This window comes from Drosophila subobscura, chromosome O, assembly GCF_008121235.1.
Source record: "Drosophila subobscura isolate 14011-0131.10 chromosome O, UCBerk_Dsub_1.0, whole genome shotgun sequence".
Lineage (NCBI taxonomy): Eukaryota > Metazoa > Arthropoda > Insecta > Diptera > Drosophilidae > Drosophila > Drosophila subobscura.
The window spans coordinates 27,745,052-27,758,594 of record NC_048533.1 but is presented as its reverse complement, the minus strand read 5'-3'; the positions used below and the strand labels follow the sequence as shown (position 1 = coordinate 27,758,594).

At 46.2% G+C, this 13,543-nt stretch overlaps 1 protein-coding gene across 2 annotated transcripts in view; it reads left to right on the top strand.

The window, feature by feature from the left end:
* Window positions 1-3,940: 3,940 nt before the first annotated feature.
* Window positions 3,941-13,543, top strand: part of LOC117897446 (nucleolysin TIA-1) — an 88,137-nt gene continuing 78,534 nt past the window's right edge. Inside the window, exon 1 of one of the 2 annotated variants that reach the window (XM_034806289.1) lies at window positions 3,941-4,565. In XM_034806289.1, the coding sequence (XP_034662180.1) occupies window positions 4,235-4,565 (331 nt within the window). In that variant the 5' untranslated portion in view covers window positions 3,941-4,234. The remainder of the gene's footprint in view (window positions 4,566-13,543) is intronic. The other variant, XM_034806288.1, reaches the window with a different exon arrangement.

Here is a 13,543-nt window from a genome sequence, read left to right as displayed (position 1 = left end):
ATGCCTTAATTTTCTGCTTATATGTTTGAGGGGGCAGACAAGTGCTGGGGAGCACAACAACAATAGTACCCAATGCGCTATTGTTCTGTCGTCCCTCACACGGATTCTCACACACACACACACACACACACACCATACACTTGTGTGCATGGTCACAGGTCACACTCTCACACACACACAGTCGTGCACTCCATTATAAGCAAATATTTTTAGCCTCATTTCAGCTAAAGACGCTTAAGCACGTTATAACTTTCCCCCTCCCTGATGAGGTTGTTTTTTCTGCCAAGCACTCATACACTCATGCACACACACACACACACACACCGCCGCAGTCACACAGATATAAGTAAAACAGGCGCTGATTTACCTAACAAGCGCAACTCGAAGAACAAAAGGCAAAAGGCAACGCGATGGAAAAGGGAATCCTGTTGTTGTTTTCATTTAAAGTGATTTAAAAAATTCAAAGGGCAATTGTCAGGACACACACACACACACACACGAAGAATCAGCCCTTGTCCATCAGAGAAAGAGGAGCAGAAAGAGAGAGGGAGGGAGGGGGAGAGAGAGCTCTCGGCTCGCCTTTTGCATCGCTCTAAAGGGGAACATTGCTTCTTATTGTTAACGTCACTTTTGTTGCTACGGTTCTTGTTGCCCCCCATCCCTTTGTTGTTGTTGCAATTGTTGGTTCTGCATTTAAACACATGCAGCACACACACACAGACACATGCAATATGTGTGTAAGGAAAAGGGTACAAAAGACACTCAAAGCCCGTTGTCCGCTGTCCTCGCAATTCGTTGCCCCTTTCACATACACAAACTCACTCGACTCGACTCGACTCGATCTCTCACTCTCGCAAGGCAGGACACGGACAAGGACCATGTGTGTGTGTGTGTGTGTGTGCAACGCTGATTATACCCAGCCATAAAAGTCTCCAAAGGGTATATTGTAAGCGAGTAACTGAAAGATTTGCTTACCAGATCACAAAAAATGATCAAAATTAAACCTCTAAAAAAAATGCAAGTAGGATCTAAGCATGCAGATGACTCTGACTAATGGGTACCTCCCAGTCGAAGCACTTTTTATATTATTTTTCTTCGTACTTTTTTGAAAAATACGAGCAGAAGAACAATGATAATGTCGCATGCTAAATTACATGCAATTATGTATTTTTCCTTCTATTTTTCTGCTGACTTTTCCCCATTCGCTCTCCCTGCTACCCACTCCCCTTGAAACATTACCTCAACGCCCTGTCACCGCTGTCAACGCCAACAGTATGTTAATAGCAACAGCAACAACACCAACAAAATTACACATAAAAGAGAGAGCGCGTATGGTGCTGGCGGAGTACCAGGTTGCAGTAGCAACTGGCAACTGCATCTTGCCCATTTGTTATCCCTGGATATAATTATGGCTTGGAAATTGCTAAAAGGGGTAGTGGTGTGGTTCCAGGTACAGATGTGGTTGAAGGATACAAGAGATATTTCCACTCGGCATGGAAACCCCTCACATTCACTGACATTTGACTGTCTCGCGTCTGACATACGCCACCAATGCTTTTGGGTTTCTCTAACTTTACAAATAACATGTTCCCAATTATGTTTTCATTATGCTAGTCAAATTTTTTGTGCGGTTAGAGTTGGATTTGTGTTCAAAGCTGATTGACTGAGAACTTGAAGGGTTAATTATAGCCCAAGAGCTGCGACAGAGGCAAGCTTGAGCCAGTGAGAGGACATTCTGTTAATAACAGGCATGGGTATAACAGTTTACAGCAACTGCCCATAAAAATACTGGGAACTCTGCAGCTAAACGGCATAAAGGAAATTCTGCGACAAACTTGTAGCGGCAAAGGAAAATTAGAGTATAAAATTCAATTTATGAGATTGTATATGGAATTTTGATGGAATTATTTCAGAAATATTTTCGAGTTTTAATCTACAAACTCTTCTTTACATTTTTAATACAATTTTTTCTACTGAGACACCAAATGGAGTACAGATTTTCTGTTAAAATTCAAATTTGGCTGGGAATTGCGGAAATTCCTTGGGCCAAACCCACTCGGATTCTGTGCCTTGTTTCGAATTTGATATCGAAACCGAGCCGAAAGTGGACGAGCAACACGAAGGCGACCGCAGAGCACGACAGGCGTTGTGAATGGCGCCCGGAGCGCAACGCTGGCGATGTGATGAATCCGACGAGGAGGGACAGAGAGCCAGCCGCACGAGACAGCTGCGGCAGCAGCAGCAGTGGCGGTGGCAGCAGGAGCAGCAGCAGCAGCACGTACGAGCGGGACACTGGTGAGAATGAGAGCGAGCAATTCGTGAATATTTCATGAACGAACGCGTCACGGAGCGACGAGAATAACGGTATTCGGTCGCAAATGCTATTCCAAAACGATGGCAATGGCGGCGATGTCGATGTCGACGGCGCTGGCGACTCGTCCTCGTACTCGTCGTACTCGTCCTCGGAGAGAAAAATGTAGGGAAACGCATCCTGTCGTTGTCGTTGTCGCCGACGTCGCCGTCGTTGCCGCTGTCGTCGTCATTATCATCGTCGGCAGAAGGAAAATAGCCTGGTGCTGGGTCTTCAACCGTTTTGCCACCGCCACCGTCGTCGCTGTTTGCTCCTGCTGCCGCTGTCGTTGTCGTTGCCGTTGCAGTGGCAGTGGCTGTGGCTGTGGCAGCAGCGCCTCTGAATTTTTGGCCAATGCGTGTGCTGCTGGCGTTCAGTAAGAAAAGCGTCGCCCAGCGGTCTAGTACGAACGTATACCGAACGCTTTGTGTTCTTCCTGTTCTTTGGGTTCCACCTCCGTATTACCGTATAGACGACGTATCTAAAGCGAACCAGCGATAGTGTGTGTGTGCGTTGATCTCGTCTCTTTTTGGTTCCGGTGCGTTAAACACAAAAGAAACTGAAACTTCCCAAACTGAGATCTGCCTAAAGTCGCCTTTTTTTTTTGTTTTCGAGGGGGAAAGAGTGCTCCCTGATCTACTGAAAGATCATGAGAGGCCTCACTCTTCTATACTTGTCCTGATCCTTCTTCTGTTGGTGCTCTTCCAGCCACAAAACTTTTCGACGACTTTCATTAAACTTTGACAAATGTTTTCAGATGATTTTCCCTCAGTCAGTCAGTCAGTGACTTGTAAAGTTGCAGCTGCAGATTTGCGCGCGACGAAACTCATTTGTGGAAGCTGCCGGCTAAATAATTGCCAGCGATTCCTCTTCTGAAAACTTTAGAAACCCAATCCCATACCCCTATTAGAGTTTAGCTTGTTGTTCCTTACATTTCCACTCCACTTTATGCATGACATTCCGAATAACAGACATAAACAAATGTACGGCAGGAATATTTATAATTTCCGCTAGGGCCTGTGTCTGTGTCTGAGTCTGCAGACACACAACATCAACTGGGGATATATAATCGTATGGGAGTGGTAGATATAATTTGCGATTACTGGCAGGCAGACGAAGGCAGACGAAGAAATCCATGAAAACGATATCCAACATAAACGAAAACGGGCCAAAAGAAATTACAAGCCAAGTGCGCTTGAGTTCGTGTATTTCCGGTTGAACAAACACATAAGCGAAACACATAAAAGAAAGAAAGGAAAGAAAGGCGAACGAGAATTATAAAAATACTCGTAATAAGTCAGAGCAGCACATGCGAGACGAACACGGCCAGGACGAGCAGCCGAAACGCAGCCAGAACGGAGCAGAGCAGCCATCAGCATAAGGCAAAGGCAAAGGCAAAGGCAAAGCCAAAGGCCACAGCGAAAAGCTCGAAAAGTGAAAATACATAGAGTCGGTGGCCACCAACCAGCAGCAGCAGCCAAGCAGCAGCAGCCAAGCAGCCAAGCACCCAACAGCGAGCATATTTCATAAGTTTACAGCAGCAACACTCGCTTGCTTGTATATAAAGCGATTTATATATATAAATATTATATATATATAGAAGTACATAGCCGGGTGCGAGCCAAGAGAAAGCAAACCGGAGAACTAGCCAACGCTAGAGGCAGAGCCCGTGCCAGTGCCAGTGCCAGTGCCACAGTCATCGCATATGTGAGACGGTGGCGACAAAGGCGAACCCCACGCGACCTTTGGCACAGAGTTCAGGCAGCTGCAAGGAGAGGTCAGCGAATCAATAGAGAATCGCCAGAGAGACAGAGCGCGCAAAAGCCCTAAGGCCGCCTGGATATAGAACACCCGTAGAAAGCAACCAAAATTCACTCGCAAATTATGCTGACCATGTCCACTCTGATGATGCCAGCCCCGACTATAGCCATGGGTGCACCGCAGATCACAATGGGCCCCCACAAGCCGCCGGAAACGAAGCTCCTGGCCATCCATCCAGCAGCAGCAGCTGCTGCCGCAGCCCAAGCCCAGCAGCAGCAACAGCAGCAGCAGCAGCAGCAAACGGTGACAGCTGCTCATCTGCAGCACAATGGCCAGCAGCAACATTCCCAACAGCAGCAGCAGCAGCAGCAGCAAATGTCGCAACAACAGTCGGCCGTGCAACAACAGCAGCAGCAGCAGCATCAGCAGATGGTTGGCAGCAACTCCAAGCCAGGTGAGCTTTTGTTTTTTTTTAAGGGGGGAATGTCCTTTGGCTGGCATAGCAATGGTCGCCTCCGGTTGTTGGGTGTTGCATAAATTGAGAAATTTCGTTTCCATTTCAAATTCGAAAATGAATGTCTCGAATGTCCCCTGTTCGATGCTGACAATGATTGCGTTCGGTTCTGGGAAACTGAACTCCAGTTTGAAGTGGATGAAATTGTTTCTTTTGAGTGAATAATTAGTGAATGATTTCAGCCAAAATAAAATACAGAATGAATTTCTGGTTTAAGGTTCATAAATAAATGAGGGAATTGTTAACTTTAAAATGGATACAAAATTAAGACTTTTCATATATTGGAAAGATTTCAAAAATCATAAAAATGTCAACAAAAATGTCACTTACTCTTTTCAAGCAAAACTCAGAGACAGACCGACCATCCTTTAATTATGTATACACTCTGAAATTTGACAGCATTGACAGAAAATAAATTCTGGAAGGTATTTCGTATTAAAATAAAGACACTCAGACAAATAATTCAGTCCACTCACACACACACACAAGATTTTGCAATCAAAAGCCATTCTGTGCAATGTCTAAACTATAATAGTCGACCTTTGACTGGCAAACAATTAAAAAAGGAATACCACACAGGCCATATATGTGTGTAGACAGGAGCTTAAGTATTCAAACCCATGTCCCAACAATGACAAAGCAATTACATTTGCACAGACAGAAACACCTGAAGGCACTGTATCTGTGGGGGAAAAGCCTATCATATTTATAGAAATTTGTATGCGTCGCAGGGCGAAATCATCTAGGCAACACATTCAATTAATTGTCTTTTCCCCTTAGGGTCGTAGGAGATTTTTAGAATTCCAATAAAGCGAAATTTGCAGAGAAATAGTATTACTTTCGGATAAATTTTGAATGGGGGAAAATTCTCAATGCTGGAGGAGGAGGAAGCCTCAAGCACAGCTCCGGCCAATGCCAAGCGAATGACCAAAATTCGTACACGTAATCCGAAAATAACAAAATTCGAACACGCATTTCCAAGATGAATTATTGTGGACAGGCTGGCAGGGCTCCCTCCTACCTGCCACAGTCGGTAGGTCAGAGGAGAAAGCCCCAAATGTCAAGCGGAGGCATTACAAGCATAAATATCAGTTACAATTTTCATATTTTTAACCACAAATGAAAAATTTGATACAGCCTCGCACAGAGATTGGAATGGGATTGGGGACTGCCTCTGGCAGTGGCACTGGCAAAGGGACTGGGACTGAGACTGCCACTGGGCACTGGGACTAGGACAAAGCAAGGAAATTGCATAGTCGAAGAGATTTACAACTTAAAAACAACTTAAGCCGAAACTTGGAAACAAAAAGCGAGCAGAAGCAGGGCAAGGACCAGTGCAGAGGCTTTTCTCCAAATGCTAGGCCTGCCACAGATCCAGGGAGCCTCTCCAGCACCAGCTACAGCTTCTGCCTCGTCCTGCCACGTCGTGACTACGGTTGCTAATGGCAGAAACTATACAGAAATAGACACTGGCAGGCATAAAACCGGAAGCAACGGCACAGGAAGCTGCATGAAAATGAAACGTTGGCAACGAGATGAGCGGGCGGAGGGAGACTCCGCCTCCGCCTCCGTCTACTGACTTTAGACTGTAATGAAAAATGGAAAATGACTACTAAAAATAGTGGAAACTTGAGTGTTGTGTTGGTATTTGTGTGGGTGTGTGTGTTTATCTGTGTGGCTGTGTGTCTGTCTGTCTATTTGTCGTTGTCTTTCTCAAAAAGGAAGGCAAGAGCGCAACTTGAAAATGAATTTAATTATGGCAAAAAAGTGAAAATTTCCACACTTGAGTCTGAGAAGTTTGCCTTTGCCCCAGGAAGTGGTCGGAATGGGTTGCAGATTGGTTGATGCCGAGACCAAGACTAGGCCGAGGCCCAAGCCGTTGATGAGCGTGAAAAGTGTGAGAAAATTACTAGACGCAACACAAGGCGAGGCATAAATAAGAAAACCGACAACCCCCAACCAGCCTCAGACGGGGTGAAAGTGAAGTGTCTGCCAGTCTGCCAGTCTCCGCCTGGTCTGAGCATTGTGTAAGTTGGCTTAATGCGAAGACCAAATGTTGGCCAGAAAAACCGAGTTGGTTAGGCAGGGAAAGGGAAATGGAAATGGAAATGATATGGTAGCAAGTCGAGGACAATTGACTTGGAGATGAGACCACTTAGTTACTAATTAGCAGAGTTGGGAAAAAAGTCGATGGGTGCACAAAGAAAAGCAAACATTGATTACCAGGCCAAATGATTGCAAATTGAAAATTAAGCACGCCGCTGAATTTCCAATTCAAATGGGGGAAAACGCCAAGCCAAGCCGCGCCACGCCACGCCACGCCACGCAGAGACGGCGCAAAAGCTGCCGGCAAAACAGACACATGCATATCAATTTTGTATATGTATGTGTGTGTGTGTGTGTGTGTGTATTCAGTCGCAGCCACCAGACTAGTGCAGAGGCACCCCCAGCAGTAGAGGCAGTGGCACACGGTGCATGAACTTTCGAGCAGCACTTCTACACACAGAGAGCGAGGGAGCTGGAGATGCAGAGGCAGTGGCAGGTTACACCTACATGCCGCTGCAAAAACAAACAGCGACTGCGAGTTTGTGAAGTGTCGCAACAGCAGCACTAGCAGCAGCAACAGTACCGGCAGAACTTGCAGCAGCCAAGCCAACAAGTGCCACAGTCGTGGGCGGAGGCTGTGCCGTGGAAAGAGACCCAACAACACCAACTGCCACTACAACAACAATAATTGCCAACTACAGTGCCAGTTCCATTACAGTTTCAGCTAAAGGCAGTTTCTGCATAAAGATTGGAGGATTCTTTGCTGCAATTTGCATCATTTTGAGACTCGTTTTTAATTCCCAGAAGTCTGGGTAAGCCTCTGAGGCTTCATTCCGGGAAGTCTCAATCAGTTTTTAAATAGTTCGAAGCCCGTAAATTAGTTCCGCAGAAATTTTGGATTATTCTGCTCATGGCAAATCTTCTTGCTTATGACTGATACTTTCCTGCATTCAATTATTTGATTTATTATCCATTTCATGGCTCTACGAATTGTTCTAGAAAGTTGCCTAACCCTTTCGGTAATTCTTTGGAGCTCTGCTGAAATTTGAGTATAATCCTTTGCAGCCAATTCCCACTGTACACCGTGGCACTATTATCTGCTCTGGCCGACGCTGCCTGCCTCTGTCTCTCTCGCTCTCTTTCTGCACTTGGCTGTTTTTCTTTGCCGTCAATTGGAAGAAGAACTACCCAGTAAACTGGGAGTACGAGGAGCGCGCTTTACTTTCGCTCAGGCGACGGCGACAGCAAAACTTTTAAATTGGTTGGCAACACTTGCAGCTTACACACACACACACAGGCACACACAGCCACCCGCTAACAGTCACATACATACTTAATGTTTGTTTTGGAAATGAATTTGGCAATTTTTGTACTGCACTGCGGGAGGTGCTGGTGGAATTGGAACTGGGATGAGCCTTGGGGATGCACTGGAGTGGGAGCAATCCCCCCTGTGAGTGGCAAAACGGAGGCAAGAGACAGCCAGGCAACACCTCAAAGTAATTTGCCAGCAAATCATTGGAAAGAGTCGACTGCACGACTCCTCCCAAGCTTCAGGACATGGAAGGAGCAGCCCAAAAAGTATGCAATGCCGATTGCGATACACTCATGCACACAGCCATAGATGTGTACACTCGGAGAAAAAAAAAGAGTACCGAGAATATCGCATATTAATTATCGCATATTCGCTGCTTCATTTGAAAAATATTAACTTTCAAGTCAGACATGGAATGGAGTTCGAATAAATTTTCACAGCTCAAATTTCTGTAACTTTTTTCTAGTGTAAACACACACATGTGTGCACATGCTTCCTCGTGTGTACATGTGTGGGTAAAAAACCACTAAAGTGAAATGCATTTATCGACCGCAAAGCGTTCGAAATGAAATCTGTTTAAAGGATTTTAATACCACGGCCAGAACGTGGTGGAGTCTGTGTAAGGAATCGAACTGGTTGGTTGGTGGCTGACTGGCTGGCTGGTTGGCAGGTTGGATGGTTGAATGGCTGGCTGGCTGGCTATATGCTTGGCTGTGGGTGGTGCGGGTGGAGCACAAAAAGTCAATGAATTCGTTTGGCGAATTGAAAAATTAATTCAGTTGCCGTCGCTCTGGCATTGATAAGGAGAAGCCGAGCAGGAAAAACTTTTACACGCCGCTTTCATTTTATGTGTCTTTATCTTAACGCTCTCTCTCTCTCTCTCTCTCTCGCTCTGGCTCCTGCTGCTGATAGAGTGTATGTGTGTGTGTGGGAGTGTGTTTGCACTTACTCACACACTGGCAAAGCTTTTTACTTACTAATGATTTCTCATTTCGCTTACGGTATTTCTCTTCTGCTGCAAGTATTTGTGCTTTTTGTCTTACTCTGCGTTTTACAGCTACACCGACACACACACACCCACACCCTAGTGTATCCTGCAGGGAAACAGTGCCACCCAGCCACCCATCTGGGCTGGGGGAACTGAGGCCAAATTACTCACTGACGTTGTTGTGGATTTTCCCTCATTTTGCCCCCAACGCTTTTCCTCTTCACTGGCAACGGCAACGGTAAGGAGGGCGAACGGACGGACAGACGGACGGACGGCAAACAGAAACGAAGAGCGAAGGAAATTAAGCAAAAAGCGCAAAGATTTATTTCGCTTTGATCAAAATTAAATGAATTGATTTTAATACGCCCCGTGGGCAAGATATTTCCTACGCTTTTCGCAAATGAAAACGCATAAAAAAGGTGTTGGCTGGCCTTGTGGGCGTGGGCACTGGCCCCGCTCTCTGTCCTTCGGCGCTGGTCGCTCTCGTTCTGGTCTTGCAGCTTTATTTTATGCCAGCGGCCATTACAATTGAGTAGCTTTAACCATGCTTCCGTAGCTGTGTGAGGTATGGGACAGCCAGCATCGTCTTGCCAATGGATTTTCGTTGTGTTTAACAGAAATTGAGGAGATTCAATGATATGTTTAGCGAAAGAACAAAGCTTTAAACTTGTTGAGAAACACCAAATCTCTCTCAATAATATTGAATATCAAATCATTAGTGATCAGAATTTATAAATAACCCTCAGAGAGCCTCTACAGTTGAAACCTAATATGTTCTGGGCGTCATTTCTCTTTGCTTTGATTTCATTTCATTTGATTTGTAACATTTTTGACCGTCCCTTTTATGCCTGTGTCTATTTTTTGCCCTGCATTTTCTGTCGGTTTTTTTGTTGTTTCCTGTTGGCGGCAGCAAATGAAAAGTTTACATTTCATTGCTCAATTCGACATTTGACATTTGGCAGCGCCATAGACAGAGCGACAGAGGCAACGGCATAGAAAATGAGGTTCACAGTTCTAGTTCTAGTGCTCCTTGCCAGGTTTTTTTCCCCCTCTATTTTGCACCACAGTCTCCGGCATTGTGTCGAATTTTTGTTTCTTGTTTTGAAAATGCCGACAATTGACAACGGCCTCCTTGTTGTTTTCATCGCTTTGCTCGCTCTTTGTCTGAGTTTTTTTTTAGATTTGTGTTTTTTTTTTTGTGCCTTGTTTTGCTCTGGCCGTGTAATAAAAGTGTCTGCAGATCGTTCGCTTGTTGCATGGTGTGCTGCGGCGAGAGGGTGCCACATATATAACAAATGGCTCATACCTAAATCCGATTGGGTGCACCCACTACCGGGGGCCACTGGCACTGGTCAACACTTTGGCGCAATTTAAATTTCATGCATTTTTCATTAACTCTGAAAAAGAGGCGACCACTCGACTTGGTCCGGCCTCCTCCATTACCCAACGACGCAGGGACATGCCCCGTTTGGAGGGGGCACTGTACGGAGAGATCCTCATCTTAAATGCCCATCTATTTTACTGCTGCAGTGCCATATATACGAGAGGCACAGCAGCAGCAGCAGCGGCAGCAGCACTTGAGCACGAGAGGGCCGAGGCCCATTTACATTTTGCCCACTATCCCACAAGCCACCGAAAATCCCACCACCCCACCCAGAAATATATAAAGTCTATATCTTGCACTCTTTCTCTTTCAGTTCGTATCGATTTTGAGTGTCGCCTGCCATTCAAATGGTTTTTATTTCGCATTTATGTGCCCGCCCTGTCCCAGACTTGGCCCTGTCCGGGTCCTGTCCTGCACTCATCCTCAATCTTTGGTGGGTTACCCGTCCCAGCCGCAGGGCTGACTTTGGCACGTTTTAATGCATTGGCCACAGCAGGACTAAGGCTCTACGTGTGCGCGGGGGCTCTGCCTTAACCCTATACTGCCTCTGCTGCCACTCGCATTGTTTTGCTCGTTTGGCATTCTCCTCTTACTCGGTTCGGGCTTTTTTGTCGGTTCGTTTTTATGCCTTTTCCAAAACTTTTGCATAAAGTCATTTGGGGCGTTGATGGAATTTTTGAGCAGACTCCTTTACTCTCCCTCCCCCCGCCGATGATCGCAGTGCAGGCCATATAAAGTGAAAGAAAAAACAAAACGAGAGCGAAAAGGAAGAGTGTTTAGTCCTGAGCTAAATTTTATGAGCTGTGCGTGCGAGTGGCCGCTGTTTGACTTTGGTCTCATTTGCTGAAATGCTAGCAAATACTCGTACGAGTACTCCGAGTACGAGTACAGACAAATAAAATTACAAAATTTCGCATAGTTCTTGTCCCACGAAAATGTTAAGCTACAAAATGAAAACAACAATTTGTATAAATAAAACAAACTTTAGGTAAATAAAACATGCGCATGGTCCACAGACTACACCATGGCTCGCTTTTGGCCATAAAAAGTGCTAAGTAAACACATGTGGCAGGCAGGACGAGTGCTGTCCTGCACTCCCCTTTACCGCTCTGCCCCTCAGCATTTCCGCACCCGCAAAGCAAATGCCTGCACATAGTGTAAACACATAAATTTATGCATTTTCAATGGAGAGCTGTTAGCATAAATTTACGGCCCAAAAAAAAAATAGAAAAGGAAGAGGGTCGGAAGAGGTGGGGGCCAAAATCAACGATGGGGTGGAGTTGGTGTATTTTTTTTTGGCTTGGTTGGGAGCTTACGGGACGAGGACTGACGGTGGGTCAGTCAGCAACAAACTGTACAAAAGTGCTTAACAAAACAAAACCAGAAACTGAAAAGAACCGAGCCGAGAACTGGACAAAAATAGCGTTGAAGCAACGCAAAGCAAACACAGTCGAAAGTCCCGGGATTCAGAGTCGGAGAGAACTCGACGCAAACGGCACAAAATGCAAACAGAAAAAAAATGCCAAAAAGGCAACTCAAAAAGGGTGCGGGGCCAAGGTTCGACTAGGCGTTCCAGGGGGTGTGGTGAGCTTCCCCATCTGGGGTAAAAAAACAAAAAAAAACTTGAAGCAATTCGTGGCGCTCCTGCTCCGCTTTAAAAACCTTAACACATTTCCAATGATTGAATCAATAAACGGCGACAAGTGCGTCTGTATTGTGAAGGTACCGCTGTATGGGTGTTGTGTCTGTGTGTGCGTGTCAGCGGGGATCTATTTGTGTACCGCTAACTACTGCCAATTGGCAGTACGATGCGAAAAAGCACAACGCCAGCCATCGCCTTCGGGCAGGACCTGAGCTGCATTTCGCGTGCGAGTGTCTCGTGAAATATCTGCAACACGAAGCTTTGGACTGGCAGAATGATAACTGAAGGAAGTAGCTCTCCAGATAAGTTGGGGGAAAGTAGAGTTAGCTCTAGTGATGGTCACGCGTGCTCGTGCCCCGTCTCTCGCCCATCGTTAGCTGCGATGCGTGTCCCGCTGTTATTTTGCATACTGGCATTCGTTAGCCGCTGACACTGGTAGGCACTGGCAGTCTGTTTTTTGTTGCCTCTGAAAAGCGCTTTTTGCGAGCCACTGTCTGCGTTTACACGGGCAGGGGGTACTGCGGTTCCACTGCATATGGCAAATGTAAAGCGCTTTGCTTCTGGCCAAAAGGAAAAACACAGTCGTGCAGCTCCGCTGAGGATCAATTGATGGTGCAGGTCGAGGAATCACAACTGAAACATCAGCAGGGGATTGAGGGCATGGGGCGAGGGGGCAAAGAAAAAAGTTGCCACTCGTACGAAAGCGCTTTGTCATGGCTGGGGGAAAAAGTTTCTCTAATTATACATATCAGAAGCCATGACCATTTCGCATTCAGAGCTGCCAAAGAGTTGAAGAGAAGCCGCAGAAAACAATTTGCAAACTTTTGCGAGTACGGATCTGCGGTGGCTTTTGTCCCTCCTCCGACGCTCCACTCGTCTTTCTCCCTCTTATCCCCCACAAAAGAAAAGAAAACTTTAACAAATTTCCATCGCACTTTTCAGCGCACAAGCCAGAAGCGGAGAACCGGAGTTAGATATGTCAATGAGCACGCACGCAAAGCATCCCGGGCAACTTATCAATTTTTTCTTGCACCCAAACCCAAACCCAAATGGCTACATGGCACAGGGGAGAGGTGGACAAAGGGGAGACACACCGACTGTACAAACATTTGGCTTGAGAGAGAGAGAGAGCGCAAGTCAAAACGAAGCGGAGATGCAGTCGGAAATGCCATTGAAAATAGTTTAAAGTTGCACCAAAAAGGATATTGAGCTAAGCCAGTTGCGCGCAGGGGCTTACACGAAGGAGCAGCAGCAGCAGCAGCAGGAGCAGTCTCCGCTGTCTCCGTATCTCTGCGAGTGTGTGGGAGGGTGGCCATGTGCTCTGTTGGTTTTCTATTTGCCTTCGAATCGCCAGCTCCCTGGCTCCCTAGCTCCCTGAATCCCAGGCTCTCTGGCTCTGGCTCTCTGGCTCTTGCTGGCTGCTTATGGAAATCCGCATGATGATTGCATATCCTTCGTCTGGGCATGGGAACGGAGACGCTGCCATATCCCTAATGCCGCCGAAAGTTTGCGTTCATTTGGCTGCTGCATTTCTTTTTATTTTTTT